This window comes from Biomphalaria glabrata, chromosome 16 (genome assembly GCF_947242115.1).
Source record: "Biomphalaria glabrata chromosome 16, xgBioGlab47.1, whole genome shotgun sequence".
In the NCBI taxonomy this organism is placed as follows: Eukaryota; Metazoa; Mollusca; class Gastropoda; family Planorbidae; genus Biomphalaria; species Biomphalaria glabrata.
In genome coordinates, this window is record NC_074726.1 from 12,269,667 (window position 1) to 12,285,960 (window position 16,294).

A 16,294-nucleotide genomic window follows, 5' to 3' on the forward strand; every position below is an offset into this window, starting at 1 on the left:
TTTATTTTTGATAAGGTTCATATCGGCAATGAATCCACATTTTACCAAATAAGAAGTCAGCGAATTCTGTACTAAGAAGTCAGCGAATTCTGTACTATTACCCATAATGAATATATAATTAGAATATGTTTTGTAACCGGAATTAGTGGTATCCTTTTTCAAAAATTGGTTTAAGTTCCTCGTTTGCGGATATTTCAACACCCAGTTGGGAATATCCAAGTGAAGACTGTCTTCAAATATAAGGTCGACACAGAATAGAAATTTTAAAAAAGTAGTGAAGGGCAGGTTGATTAGTACACAAAATTATCCCATCGGATAAATTGGCTCTTTTAATTGTATGTAATTTTCATCATTCTGTGGACCCGAGAACCACTGCTATAATGAACTTTAATGTAACCATTTAAATGAAAGGGGAAAAAATGCTACCAAAGAAAGAACTTCGGAAAGTTCATTCTGCAGAGATAAAAAGTGCAAATCGCCATATAACTTTTTTTGATTGGATCAGCACTCCTTTTTTTTCTGCACACCGGATACACAAAACAGCTAATTATAGTTTTTTTCCGCCATAAATGGAAATCTCTAATGTCAAAAAAAAAAGACAATTGTTCTAATTTTACTTCCTACCCCACTAAATGAAAATACCAAAATAAACCCATTTCAACACATACTTAAATAAAAGTGCATATTTAATGTATTCTTCTGGTGTTCACAAGTTAAAGATGTGAATGTAGCCTCATTCTGAATGTGCCCTCGTTCTGATTGTCCTGCGCTATGATTGATGGAATAGTGTCATTACGAAATTCAGTCCACTACGTAGGCGAATCTAGACAAAGGTCACCTTTAACGTGCTTTATAGAGATCTAGTTATAGTCTACTCATCGAACAGGTTTGTAATATAACAAAGTTCCCAATGTCTACTTGAGTTATTTGTTATTTCTGATTGTAATGCAATATGTTTATAAGTTGAGCGAATTGTATCTAAGCCAGAATATGTATGTAAGTCTTGCATGGTCAACTCGATGTCATATTTTTTCTGGATCGAGTAAAACTAGAATGCAGGCTCTTATATTGAAGTTAACAAGTGAGTTGGTTGACGTTGGTAACTAGTTTTGGTAGCATTGCAAAAGGCAAACGCTTTTTAATATTAGTCGTTAAACTTGAAGGCAAGCTCTTATACCGGCGTTAACAGGTAAGTTGGTTGACGTAGGTAAATAGTTTGGTAGCATTACAGTAATGCAAACGCTATTAAATTGGAGGCATTGGCATTGTCTTTTGAAGAATGCTACAAGACTTTATAACTTCGCAAAGTGATGTTTACACTGCGGAGAGAATTTTTCTTTTTTTTTTAAGCTGTTAGAAATATCAGCACATTAATCATTGACTCCTGCATTTCATTTAGCAAATTTTGTGATCTGTAGGTGTTCAATGAGTATTTCTCTCTCCTAAGCAGACAAAAATGTGTAAGTGTCCGTGTACCTAAGGCTCCATACTGAGACTCAAGTCTCTTGCAGCACGGACCAACAAGGTAACAGTGTTTTTCAGGAGTTCCCATGTCTCCGTTCAGAAGAGAAACTCTATCTAATCAGCGCTTTCTTTCCAAGTCCTCTCATTCTTAGTACTTTATCGTCCGTTTCAGGGCTTCTTCTTTCTCTGTTTAGAGACTCCCTGTTCGACCTAACGTTATCTCTCCAATACCTCTCACACTATCAAAGCCCCGTATGATCTGCCATGTATGTAGAGCCCCATCTGAGCCTAGCCATGGACTGGAAATATATAATGGTCAAACAAATAGAAGAAAAGAAAGTCCAAAAGAAATAGCCACTATCGAAGAAAGACGCAGACGATATAAAGAGAACTGACATCGTCCCCCCCCCCCCCCCACCTTTCTCATCAGACAACACATTCGTCACTGTTAGATCATCGAGGCCCGTGAAATACGAAGGACTCGTAACATTTGCTTTGAACATAGGTCATATTGAGAGAGACTGAGAGAGAGAGAGAGAGAGAGAGAGAGAGAGAGTAAAATTGATTGATTGATTGATGAATAGATGGATGGATAAATGTATCTATATTTTTTTTAGAAAAGCCATACATCAATAAGTAGAGTTAATCAATACACCGAATGCACGACTCGCTGATCGATCAACAGATTAAAAACTGTAGTAATGATTATCTAAATGGTGAACTGGTTGATGCCATAGAGTACTATTCTGCATTTATTTACAGGAGATAACTTTTGTATTTTTTTCTTCGAATACCTAGCAACTAATCGACTAATGGATCAATAATTTTACGCATAAGCCTTAACTTATATAGATTTAGTATTTTGCTAAAAGTGGGAACTTTTTTTTAACTAATCACTGTCAAATTTGATAGTTCTTAATCTGTAGTTACAGTACATAGCTCTTGAACCATAAAACAAGTTTTTAATAGTAAACCTATTGAAATAAAAATGAAACACACCACTAACAATTTCGTATGGTGTAACAAAATAAAATACACACAAAAAGTAGTCAAATAAAATATGTTCAACATTCAAATGCTATCAAATAAAATACTGCTAAGGCCACAGTTTTAAACTGCGTGTTTCGTAACAGAATATGATGAAAGAAAAGAGCGAAACTAAAATGATACGAATCTAGAAAGTGAAACAAATCAAACTGAAAGGTGCTGGACAAAATGGTAATACTGCACAGGTACTCACTTGAATTCCGGGACACTTCCGTTTTGTTGGTAAAATGGTACTGAATACTGAATGACCCAGTTCTTCAACTGGCAGTCGTAGTATGGCACAGCCCAAAAGCCGTCCTCTGGAGAGACAGAGACAGCTGAGGTCCACTTGCTGATGTAAGGAGACAGATATCCAACATCGGTCTTGTTGGTCAGGATTCTGTTTCTGGGTTTCATAAGACCCTCGGTGGATTTGTTGGCGTGGAAGGAGAACCAGGCCGTCCGGTGAAAGTGGTAAATCTTGGAAAGATCCGTGACCACAACTTCCCCGTCACGGGTCCTGTATGAATAGGGAAACAACGATCCCACCTGCGGCTTTTTGGGCGCCCCAGACGTAGTAGTGGGGGCCGGGGAGTCCGGTTTCGCCGGAGACGCCGAGGCGGCAGTGGATGCCGTCGCGCCTTCGCTTATGTTGAACGCAATGGCGCAGCCCCGCACCATCGGCCCAGTCTCGACGAGCGCTTGCGTCATGGCGTAGAAGACATTCATGTAAGATTCTGGTGGGTTATGCGAAAAGAGCAATAGGTCACTGATGGTGTTAGCCATTTGCACCGTCTTATTCACGATGTCGGCGAAGAAGCGATGGAAGTGCTGGGTATTCAGCTTCATGTTTTTCAGCAGCACGATTTTCTCCCCTGTTTCAGCGCAGGGCGCCTCCTGGGACCGGATATCCTCTATGTGATGAAGGGCTTCGGTCAGCAGAAGGTCCTCCGACTTGCCCTCGTCGGTGTTATTATCCACGGACCTCGGGTGCCGTTTCGTGTGGGTTGAGTTGCTGGCATACATGATGCCTTTCCCGTAAAAGGGCACAAAGTGGTTTTGTGAGGTCCAGGCGTTGTCTGTAACAACCCAAGCGCGAGAAGAAGACGGCAAGGCGTCTACTATCGACACATTATCAGCGTGGGTATCGCTTGCTTTCAGTAGATCTGCTCCGTCGTAGAACGACGTTACGGGTGTATCGGCGAGAAACTCTTTCAGCATTGCGAAACTGTCTTGGGGTGGTTTTCCCAATTCAGTCAATTCATTTTTCGCCTTGGAAAGAAAAAAGTGTTTCCGCGAAAGGGAGGTATTGATAAGGTGTAGCAAATCTTGAAAAACGTTTCGGTAATTAGTCTTTGCTCTACTTGGATACTTCATCTCCTCTGTCTGTTTGAGTGTGTCATCTAAGGAATAAATCCTTGAATTTTTGGTGCCTTCTACACTTATCCAATTGCGGTTTTGGGAATCGATGGTATTTTGACGCTTTTTTCGCGTTTGTTCTAAAATACGTTTTATGCTCCAAGGAAGAGACCGGCCAGATGAGCTCATTCTGGTGAACCTTCTGCGACCGCTTGTGCGTGCTTGAAGATAAGTGATTTTGGCTTGTATCGTGATGGACGATTGGTGAAGAGGGGAAGTCTGAAACCTGCCGAGGTTGGTGGTGACTTGTTTCCTGGCATTTTCTGGTGCCACGGCTGTTCCGTCGTCCACCACGCCGGCGAGGGCGACAGCTGCCACGATGCAGCAAGTGAAGACGAAGGTAAAGTATGCAGAGAACTGAACCAGAGTCCACCTCGCAGACGTTCTCTGCGCTGCCATGGCCACTGGGAGCTTGACCACGGCCTAAATCTAGCAATTTGTTTTGTTCGGGTTCGCAGTCACGCCCGATGTTTAATGTCGAGGTTGGCCTCAGCATACCAACTTAGGAGTGTCACTCAAATTCAGTGTTACATAGCTGCGTTTTAATCTTAACACTTTGACCACCGATAAAACCTTTTTCAGTCAAATGTCCACATTTTCTTTTCAAACAAACAGCAGTTAAAGAGTTAAGGTAAATCTAGTTCAGAGTGTTTGAAATAGGAATCTTCACTGAAAGATCTTTAAAAGAAATTTTGAAAAGGCATAGTACAGGAAACTAGCCGTGGACTACAATAATTGTGTGTGACTTAGCTTGGTCCAATAACTTTTACTTGAGTAGAAGTAAGTATTTCGTAATTTAAAATTGGTAAAACTTAAACTGCATGAAGAAATGTTTAAAAGAATTGAGAAAAGCCCTTTCTTTCTAAGGATCATCACTCTTCAACACCATACCAGTGATTGCAAGGATGAGTAAATTGAAATATTTAAGAAGAAAATGAAAACTCATTTTTTGTAGGGAGTTAATAGTAGTGAATAATTTCAATGTGTTTGTTATGTAAATTAAAACAGAATTAGCACATTACAGATTGGAAGCTATATAAATTGCTTTATTATTTATTTGTATAAATATTTCTATAAAAAACATAGAAAAAGATTCGAAAAAATTATACATTTATCAAACTCCGTTTAGGTGACGACATTTTAGAAAATATTTGCGAAACTCAGAAGTATTCATGATATCATTGTAGATAAACAAAATTCTGAAAATCATGATATAAATCTATAACCTCAGATTCAAACAAAAATCGGGACAAAATTACTCATGCTACGATTTTAATGAACTTTTGAATGATATTCATGTACCGAAAAATGACAATTAGAATGAGCGAAACATGTCCTTGCGGAGCGTCCCGACAGAATGATGACCACGTCTTTCAAAGCTGAATATGTTATCAAGAAGTACGAAGAAGATTCTGACCCGAGAATACCACATTAGAAAATAAACTATAAAGAGAGCTGCCCAATCTGGACAGTTCAAATAAAAAAAATACGGATAGTTTATTTGAAACCTTGAAGTTGAGACCTCCAACATGAAACGAGAACAAAAAAAAAGATAACATGAAACGAGAATTAAAAAAAAAACACGAAAAATTGAAACGAGAACATGAAACGAGAACGAGAACATGAAACGGGAATTTAAAAAAAACGAAAAACTAAAACGAGAACATGAAACGAGAACGCGAACATAAAACGAGAACGAGAACATGAAACGAAAAAAGGAAACGAGAATGTAAAACGAGAACAGAAAACTAGAATAAAAAACGAGAACATGAAACGAGATAGCCCAAGAAGGAAAAAACAATGAACTTTTCAGTACATATCAAATGAGATAGTGCTCCATTTTGTAACAAGAAGAAAAGTGTTTGCTGAATCACAGTTCAGCTCTGGTATCGATAACGGCAAGACTTTTTAAACATTTAGCTAAACTGCTACATGCCAAAACTTAAATGTAAGATCTATCACAAAATAAGAAAAGTGGGCAGTCTAGAACAAAATAAAATGTCACCCTTGCCTTTGCTAAAACGACTTGCTGTTGTACTAAAGCTGCTTTGTTTTAGTTTGTACACAAAGCTTCTATCAACTCACTCTCTCACTGTCTGGTACAAATCTTGTACACGTTACTTCCCCCACTTCCCATTGTCGGATCAATTCGAAATTTTTTACAATTATTCATTGCTGATGACAAAACATGAATCAATAAAAAAAAATATCAATAGTTAATTAATCAATAAGTGGTATTTAATTAATTTTGTTCTACATAGAAAAATGGAGATAACTATTGTAGTATTGAGACATATGGCAGTAATCGTGAAGTTCTTTCCCTTAGATAAGCTTTTTTTTAAACCCATCTAAATATATATAATTCTCTTCTTCCCTAAACAGGTCAAACAAGAAGTAAAGGAAAGATAACTCTCTTATTTCACCCCACGAAAAAAAAACAAGAGGGGGGGGGGGAGGACACGTTTTCACAGCTCGCTACGGATGGCTGCGCCCTGGACTGTCAAACCCTGCCCGCTCCCATCCCATGTGGGAGGTTTGGACTAGGAAGTAAACTATCTTCAACTCTGAAGGAACATCCGAAACATGTAAAACATTTTACAACAAAACAAACATTTACAAACACAAAATAGCAGGGCCGGACTTAAGCATTTTGGGGCCCTATTCGAAACGGATTTCGCGGGGCCAAGTTTGGGTAGGGAAGCGGACAATAAGTGAAATTTAAGAGTTTGTATTAGAAAATAAATTCGTCTATGCATTTTATTCATTCTTTACTACGTACAGAATTACTTTACGAGCCTTGCGTGTAGCAAAGTCATACATTATATCATAATAATTCTGTTTCCTACATAGATCTCGCTCAATAGCAAGAATTACCGAATGTTTCAATCTATCTTTGAGAATTGTTGACCTCAAGTAATTCTTCATTAGTTTGAGTCGCGAGAAGCTTCTTTCACCTGATTACACAATTACGGCTAATGCATAATGACGTTTGTATTAATAGCGCCTTGGATTGGCGTTTTCCATATTGAATGACATCCCAAAATGACATTTTTTTAAAATATATTTCCGTATATTTGAAGACTTTTTCGTATATTTTGCAATTTCGGGAGATTTCCATGAGCTCCTTGTAAATCGACAGGAAGGCACAGGAAATATGTTTTAAGTTATAAAATGGTTTAATTTAATATTTTAAACACCTTGAATTAGCGCGGGTTCCATGAAAGTGCGGATCCTTTGGTCGCATAGGTTGCAGTGGCCTGAGACCGGCCCTGCAAAATAGCGGCGTATGCTACGCCGCCGGTCGACTAGTTTATTATATATTTTGCTAGTTACATGTAACAAAACAAACAACAAAAGTGGGGGAGGGGGGATTAGTACAATAATGTTTCAGTGTTACTCCGAAATTCTTTAGTTGAGTAGCGACGATCCAAAGGGAATATTAAGTATCAGTCCAAAGGATAGTCTAGAACTGTAACTGTAATTCATGTGTAATAAAATAAAGAGCGTTTTAATGAGCTCGTGTCATAGTCCCGATTCTAAACATGAAAAGGGTTAACAGCTTTGTGTTTAAATGGCTGAGATTAACACATTGTTTCCACGTAATTATAATGAAGAGTTTATTCAAAGGCCATACCATAAGGACGAAGGTGAGCCTAAAGATCTACCATTTGTTAAGGTTCTAGAACTGGAGGCTCGTTATTACTATTATTCTTTTTTTGTTGTCTTTCATTACTATCTTGCAACATAAAAAAAAATGTAAACCCACTAATTTTTCATAGTCGAAATTTATTTTAAAAGAAAAAAAAAGTATCAAAAAATAGAAAGATTTGACTTTGATATAAATATAGCTAATGATTTCGCAATTACTCAGAAATCACAACATATGATAAATAACGGAACATAGGGCCTATAATATTCAGCACAACATACGATTGACAAGACAACATACAAACAACCAAAAACATGTAAATGATAATTGACCATACAATATATAAGGAAGTGTTTGCAATCACTTCCGGGTTAAAAGACTGACAAATTGACGATATGAGTTGAAACGATGAATGAAGCATACAGGTTACATATATACAGGAAGTACAAGATACACAATACACAAGTACTGGACAAAGCACCCAACCCAGAGTTTGTCAGGTACCCATTAGACAGGGGCGTAGGTATAAATTTTCCATCGTTTGTGTGCCCGGGGGGGGGGCTTGACCTCTTTGGGGGCCCCCTGCATTTTGCGTACTATTTAATTTTTTATATAAAAAAAAACCTCATTTAAGGGCCTTCTCAAGTGGGGGCCCGGGGGAATTTTCAAATTCTCCCCTCTCATCCCCCACCCTAGCTACGCCACTGCCTTTAGAGTTGTTTTGAAAATCCCGAAAGCCACGCGGATTACAACTCGGCCACAAACGCTGCATAACATCTCAATCACGTGACATGAACGATATGGCATCAGCCGGAAAGGGGAAATTACGAACACTGACCGAAACACCTTTGAGGCTGTAGGCCTCCACACAAACAAACTTTCATTGTGATGTGTTCACCTTGTTTTCTTTCGTTCACCCTCTCGACACACAGCAAATCAATAAGGAAACTCTATCTCATTGTTACAATAACTAGCAGCAATTTACTTTATGTTTAAACTACTAGCTCCCCACAAGGATGATAAGTAGCAGCGATGCATAGAAGCAGGGCCTGATTTACCTCTAGGTAACACAAGCTTAGGGCCCCCAAGAAATATTTAGCACTGACATATAATACCTGGACCATGTCTCGAATAGCTTAGGGCCTTTTCATGTGTAAAGACTGCACTGCATAGGAATATAAACAAACAGGGTGGTAGTCAGAACGATAGATTTCTTAATTAAAATGTGTCGAAATATTTTACACGAAAAGTGGTGTCAGAATGTACAGAAGACAAGATAGAAATGGGCCTAAACATCCTTGTTTTAAGACCTATACCAAATTTGAGACAAAGTTCTTTTAAATGACAGAAGCCATGACATGTTCGTGTAAATGTAACACCAAAATGCTTACAAAGAAGCCGCAAAGCCAAATTTACCCATTTTCATTTGGCTTCATGGAAATCAGAAGATATGTTTCGGTGTTGTTACGGAAGTAACTGGTCCAGATCAAGCTTCCTAAAGTGTTGAGAAATATTTCGCAAATGAGTCCGGCGTGTTTGTTTAGGGAACGTTAAAAATACTTCAAGCTGTGTGTGTGTGTGTGTGTAAGTTTATTCTTCACAGGGCGACAATGTTGTCTTGTCGATAGCATCAAATCTATATACCTCCTTCTCTAACTTGTTTAGTTTGCTTACTTTTGACTTGTGACTCTAAATTGTTAGCCTCTAACTAATGTGTAGTGACACTATAGCGAGAAGCGTAGAAGTTTGGAGTTGAATCGGGTATTTCCTGAGTGACGCGTCAGATCATTTAAAAAGTGAGAACGGAAATAGAAAAGAATCAACGGACGAAAAACGACGAAGAAGACAAGCTTGTAGTATAGAGACGACGTAGACTGCGCCCTTATTTTGTAAATAAATTGTTGTTCAAGGTAATAGCTGGATTTATTCAATATATTGTAGTAACTCCAGTGGCGGACTGAAAGGGTTAAGGATACACACGACTAAGGCCAATCACACAGGTCAACGGCTGTCGATAGACAAGGGACAGTACTGCTAGTTTACGCAAATATGACCCATGTTGTGGTCATGTGATCCACAGCCTTCACGGACTAGAGACAGTGAGTAACAAAAGACAGTGAGTCCAGGACAGCAAGCAGTAAGCAAGTAAGGACTGTGTGCTAAAAAGTGAGTCCTCGAAAATGTAGCTGTACGAGCTAGAGAGATTGTAGTGATTACTTTGGCAGTTCTGTTGTGATGCAAAGCATTTGAAGTGTAGCCAATTGTGTTTATTGGCTGTTGTTGATGTATTTGTCATTAAACCGCTACATTGTTTATTGAAGCTCCTGTTGTCAAGTTCTTGTATTAGATGTGCTGTTGTGTTGTTTAGCAGTATTATATATATATATATATATATATATATATATATATATTATTATTATTATTATAGCTTTTATATAGCGCTACTTTCATGCTTATAGCATGCTCAGAGCGCTTTGGTCCAATCTCATTTGTGGACCAGTGGGGGGAGGGGGTATCTAGGAGTTGGTTTTCCGTGCCCCCTTCTAGGTAGCCAAGTTCAAGCGCACTTGGCCTCTCGACCACGCTTCCCACATATATATCATATCTTGTTCTGTTGGTTGTGTTTGTAAAGAACGCGCGTATAACATCTACACTCAACTAGATTTATAAGATTGATCAACCAACCACATCAACGCATCAACAATTGTCACTCACCTAAAACTGTCGCGTTGTCCGTTTCTGTCCTCTAAACAACTAGAACTAGGACGCTAAACTGAACTTCTGCCAACTAAATTAAAAACAAAATTGTGCTATAATTTTAACACTATCTTTATTGGCAACAGTTTATCAGCTCTCCTTTACTACCACTTGATAGTTGCACATTGGTTTTTAAGTAAGTCATAGAGTGAACGTGTAATACATACAGAAGACCTTGTCTACAAAAACATTCTTCAAGGTGAAATTCTGAAGGCCTTGTCTACAAAAACATTCTTCAAGGTGAAATTCTGAAGGCCTTGTCTAATCCTTGATCCTCTCTATATTTTTCCAAAAAGAACGCCATTGTTTTCAGATAGTTTAAGTGGAAGAAGGCATCTATCTATATAATTCTCTTCATGGCTCAAGAGTTTGGACAAGAAGTAAAGGAAAGATCACTCTTTTTAATAATTTACGGATATTTCCAGGACCTTTTCGTCTATTTAGCAATTTCAGGAGATTTCCAGGAGCTCCTGGTAAATCGACAGGAGGCCGCGGGAAATCTGTTACAAGTTATAAAATGGTTTAATTAAATAATTTATACACCTAAAATTAGCGCGTGACCTATGAAAGTGCGGGGCCCACTGCGGTCGCAAAGGTTGCAGTGTCCTATGCCGACCCTGCAAAATAGCGGCGCGTGCTACGCCGCCGGTCGACTAGTTCTCTATATTTGGCATGTCAAACACGTGCGTCACCAAAGTTGGGGTTAGAGTTAGGCTACTTGCAGACTGCGCGGTTTCGACTGGACGCCGAAAAAAAACGGACGATTTTTTTTTTCAATGTCTTTGTATCTTTCCTATTGCACGGGATTGGGCCGCCCCCTAGTCTACATTTGTATTTCGTTCATCTGAAATTAATGCTGTGTGATTGGTTCAACTCTTGTGGCCGTACGACTAAAAAAACAAACATCTAGAGTGAAACCATGCTTTTAGTCACGTAGGTCAACTGAGTCGGAGGCGTTTTAAGGAGACCATTAATTTCTCGTGTCCTTCTTGATATCGCTTTTGTCTTTATATCTAACCGTGAAAGTGGTCTTATTATTCTATGAGTTGAAGGCCTCAACACTGACCTGCAACGTCACAATCTGTGGGTCAGCGTTCAAGCCTACACTAACGATCGATCACGGCTCAGTTTATCCCGTGTCTGAAGACAATCCCACGTGTTTGTTTGTTTTTTTTCTTCTTTTAATTATATCATTAAAAACAAAACTTACTTCAAGCGAATCACTTCTGGTTAATGGCACATTAGAAGTCAACTTATCCAAACACTCGCTCTTAAACTCTATCCAATAATTTCACCAAAGAATAGCTCACATTTTATTTGGACTACGCCAGCGGAAGCAGTCTTCTGATGTCGTTCCAACAATTACAGAACAAATATTTGCTAAGCTGACAACCGGTGTCATCTCTGAAAATGTCAGCCGGTGTTTTGCTTTTGTTTTTAACTCATTATCGATTTTTTTTTTTTACTTCTTCGACACTTTGGCATAATGTAAAGTATTCTCGTTGTTTTGATGCCGAAAAGAAACGCCATCTAGTGGCTGAATTAACAAAGAGAACTGTTAATAGGAAGAAGCAATACGCTGTTGTTTTTTTCTTAGTGGAAAATAAACGTTAATGATTAAGGGAATATTAAACGGGCGGACTATTTCCAATATCCTGCTTGCAGACGATATAGACCTCAATGGAGAAAATGCAGACCAGGTGCAAAGCAAGGATGCTGCAGCTATAACAGTTGGCATGGAATTCAGTTCTGAAAAAAAAGCGAAGCAATATTCTGTGGTGGAGATAGTACGAGATGCTGCAAAACAGTTGAATGGTCAGACATTAGAAGAAATGGACTCATTTAAATAGATGGGCTCAAACTTAACAAGAGATGGCAGATCAATAAAAGAGATAAAGCCACGTTTAAGATTGGTATATGTCGTCATGAGCAAACTGTGTAAAAATTCTGGAGAGTAAAATTAAAAAATTGGATTCTTCCAAAGAGGTCTCTGTACTCCTATATGGTTGTGAAGGTAGGGCACTGAATGATGATGCTGAAAGAAGAATTCAAGCCTTTGAGAGTAAATCGGTATTAGAGATCATGAATAGTAGACAATGAGTTTGTACTTTTACAAGTCAACATTCTAGCTGGAAGAACTGCTCAATACTGTAAAGAGACGAAAGCTGAGCTGGTTCGGTCATATTGTAAAACATGACTCACTGTCTAAAGTCATCTTTCAATGTACTGAGGAAGGAGCAGCAAGAAAGGGTCGCCATGAAAAAGGCTATCTGGACAAGAATGGACCGACCTTTCTCTTGATGTCCTGCTAAGAACAACTGCTGACTTGAAACAACGTAGGGACGGAAGTGGTTTCAGCACCCTACGACAAAAACCAAGGGACATATGAGAGATGAGAGAGACTATTATACTTTTTAAAATGAGCTTTTCGGAGAGGATGAACTCTACATTTACAAGTACATATCTCAATAATGTAGATATTATTCCCCTTTTCAATATCAAAAGAAATAATTAATTAACAAATATCTATTCACTATTAACATTTTCAATTGATTCTTGTTTTGTTAAATACAATCAATAATTGTGTAAAGTTTCAACTTGTTCCGAGAATGGAAAGTGATAGAAATAACGTGTACAATTATCGAAGGTAACAAATCCTGCATTATTTATTTCATTCAATCGTGAAGGATTGCTTTCCATTTTTTGGCGCTAAGCTAAATAATTACCAGTAATTATTTGACTGATTCGTTAATGTTTTTGTAGGTAAAATAAATAATTGTGTGCCTAGATTTCATCTTGGTGCAAGAATGGGTGTTGGAATAAAAACGTGTTCTGAATTTGTACCAGCTCCAGCTAGATAGACAGAGAGAGTGGATATGGTAGAATGTATCCTTATATCTTGACTTAACTTGTAAGTTTCGGACGTTCATTCAGAAATAAAGAAGATAACGTCCTACACCTGACCTCCAACAGGGACGTCAGGGGATGACTACGTCCACGGTTAGGCTATAACCTGTGAACATTGTGGCGACAGTCCAGAGACACTGTACAAGAGCGCATACCTCACGACCAATCAGTCATTATGGTAGATTGTATCTTAAGTCTATGGTAGATTGTATCTTATGTCTATGGTAGAATTGGTCCCTACGTCCATGGAAGAATAAATCTTAGGATCAGTGGTAGAATAGGTCCTTAGATAAATGAACTTTTTGATCTATGGTACAATGGATCCTTTTGCATAGTGAGCTGTGAAAATTTTATTAAAATATAGATATAACACAAAGTCTTGAAGTCAATTATTTAGAAATGTTAACTCTGAACAAGTGAGAAATAACAACAACAAAAATGTAAAGTATTTGTAACTCTTTAATAATTTTTTCCCTTTCTTTATTTTGTATTCCACGACATTGCAACTTTGGGTCGATAAAAGTATGAAATGTAATATTTGTTTCTAAAAAAAACAGTTGGCAGCATGTTGAATGCCAATTTGTATGATTTTGTTTCTTAATCTTTTCTTTTCTCGTCAGAGTTCTAGCAAGCGTCAACGAATATGTTACACATTCTCTATTGTCAAATAATTCAAGTGTACAGTTGACATTGAACAAACGAGGAACGCAAACGTCGTAACTGTCTCTATTGAACATCACAGCCAAAGAGCTCTGTTCCTTTCAAAGCCAGTAACGTTTTTAAACGCCCACGAAAATAAAATATTAAGGACTTGAAGCCTCATCCACACCAGGCGAAAGATAAAAGGACAAAAGTGAATGGTATTGTAAAAAAAAAATTAAAGTAAAAAAAAAGTAAAGTTTTTAAAAAAAGTAAACTTTCCCCTTTCAGACCTTGCGATCTATGAATGGTACTGTAGACGCCAGTTAATACGAACTATTCTCGTTTTCAAATGTTATACGTTTGTACATAAACGCGTTCACTTTCAGAAAACCATGAACTTTCATAAACAATACACCACCGGATCGTTGATGCTAAACTTAGAGTTTTAGAGGGTTACACACTTCCGGTAGAAACGATGAGGGTTGGTTTTCGAAACAATTAGAATCTATGATATAAGGCAAGCATAATATTTGTATTAATGTAATCAACGATGTAATTAGGTCCAGTTAATATTTTCTATGACATCTTCTCTCATCTTGTAAATCCATTTGTTGTTTTAAGAAACTGAGACTTTACAAAATTATTTGGTCTTCTTGGGATGATGCAGAAATTCATTCCACGTTTTAATACTTCGAAATAAAAACTGTCTGATGTTTGGTGATGTTTGTCGATAACGATGGTAGATCTATGTGTGAATTACAGTTCGTTATCCAAAAAAATAGATAGATAGATAGATAGATAGATAGATAGATAGATAGATAGATAGATAGATCGACAGACAGACAGACAGACAGACAGATAGATAGATAGATAGATAGATAGATAGATAGATAGATAGATAGATAGATAGATAGATAGATAGATAGATAGATAGATAGATAGACAGACTGACAAAAGTTTCGAGGGTCAGGAAAACATCGTGTTACAGGCGGTCTATAGACCTCTAGCCGTAGTTTAGGCATCACTGTACAAGACCAAATATTGCGAAACTGCTAGATAAGAGATGTTCATACATGGCAAGCATTTCACTGTAACCGGTGTACAAAATAAAGGACTTTTTAGCACTACACAGTTTAATTTTCTATATTCTTCCATTTATAACGAAACATAGATTTTAAATTTCACCCAATGATTTGAAACGTATTTAAAAACTAATGGGCAGTAAGGCATTAACCTAGTGGTAATGAAGGGTATTTGAGACTTCGATCAACTGGCGCGCATCAAGATATTCTCAAATTATAGCTCAATTCTTTTTATTTTTTTAGTTGTCAACAGCATAGTTCAACTTAAAGACTTTAACATTGTTTAGATTATCTTGAGATCAATAGATCTGTGGAATTTGACGTTTCCGGAAATAATTTCTTCCCTGCACAACTTCTGATGTGAATAAAGAGACCAATCCTAGATCCACATCTGTCACAGGTTGTGCAATTGTGATCACCAGACGTTCGTTTTCAACCTTCCTCCTACTTCTGGTGTGTAAACCATACACAATTACATACATAGGCCACAGATACGTTTGGAAAAGAATTCTCAAACAGATGTTTTCTAGAATCTCCGTCAGAAACGAATAAGAAGAATTGTCGGTACGCAAAAGTCTTTTAAAAATGTCTGAAATAGATGTCTTCAGATCATCAGCAGTGCAATCACCTAGAATAAATAACCAGTTGTTTAATTTCAAGTTCTGTAAAACTTACAGACACCAGGTTTACAGACGACATGTTTCTGGTGTCTGTTGTATTTATTTATAATAGAAGAAGAAAACAATGCTAAAATACAGTAAACAAGCTCTTCTGCTCATTGGCAGAACGAAACTATTTCACAGAGATGTGAGGGGGGTGTGAGGGGATGTGAGGAGGGTGTGAGGGGGATGTGAGGAGGATGTGAGGGGATGCGAAGGGATGTGAGGAGGATGAGAGGGGATGTGAGGAGGATGTGAGGGGGTGAGGAAATGTGAGGAGGATGTGAGGAGGATGTGAAGGGATGTGAGGAGGATGTGAGGAAATGTGAGGAGGATGTGAGGAGGATGTGAAGGGATGTGAGGAGGATGTGAGGGGGATATGAGGTGAGAACATCAAAGTAAAACCAGAGCGCACACATACACACACACATATAGAGCTCACACATGCGTATATCTAATATAGACATTTCCTTCATCGCCAATGAGAAATGATCGAACATCATAGGGAAGAAATCATGTTTTCCTGTTCCCTTGGCTATTCCTTGGCATTAGTTCAGTGCTTCCCAAAACATTTTCCTTAACGGAACACTTCCCACATTCTGAGTAATACTGAGTATGGACCTCATTCACCAATCGTAAATAAACAACAAGGAGCCACGTGATTCTCTATCTCTTCTGTACAAATTACG

At 38.0% G+C, this 16,294-nt stretch overlaps 1 protein-coding gene across 4 annotated transcripts in view; it reads right to left on the reverse strand.

Annotated features, from left to right (window-relative positions):
* The window catches only part of LOC106057284 (uncharacterized), a 93,196-nt gene that overhangs the window by 60,007 nt on the left and 16,895 nt on the right, over nucleotides 1-16,294 (reverse strand). For 3 of the 4 annotated variants that reach the window (XM_056014142.1, XM_056014143.1, XM_056014141.1), the window contains exon 2: nucleotides 2,705-4,587. In XM_056014142.1, the coding sequence (XP_055870117.1) occupies nucleotides 2,705-4,308 (1,604 nt within the window). In that variant the 5' untranslated portion in view covers nucleotides 4,309-4,587. Of the gene's footprint in view, nucleotides 1-2,704; nucleotides 4,679-16,294 lie in introns of all 4 variants that reach the window. The other variant, XM_056014140.1, reaches the window with a different exon arrangement.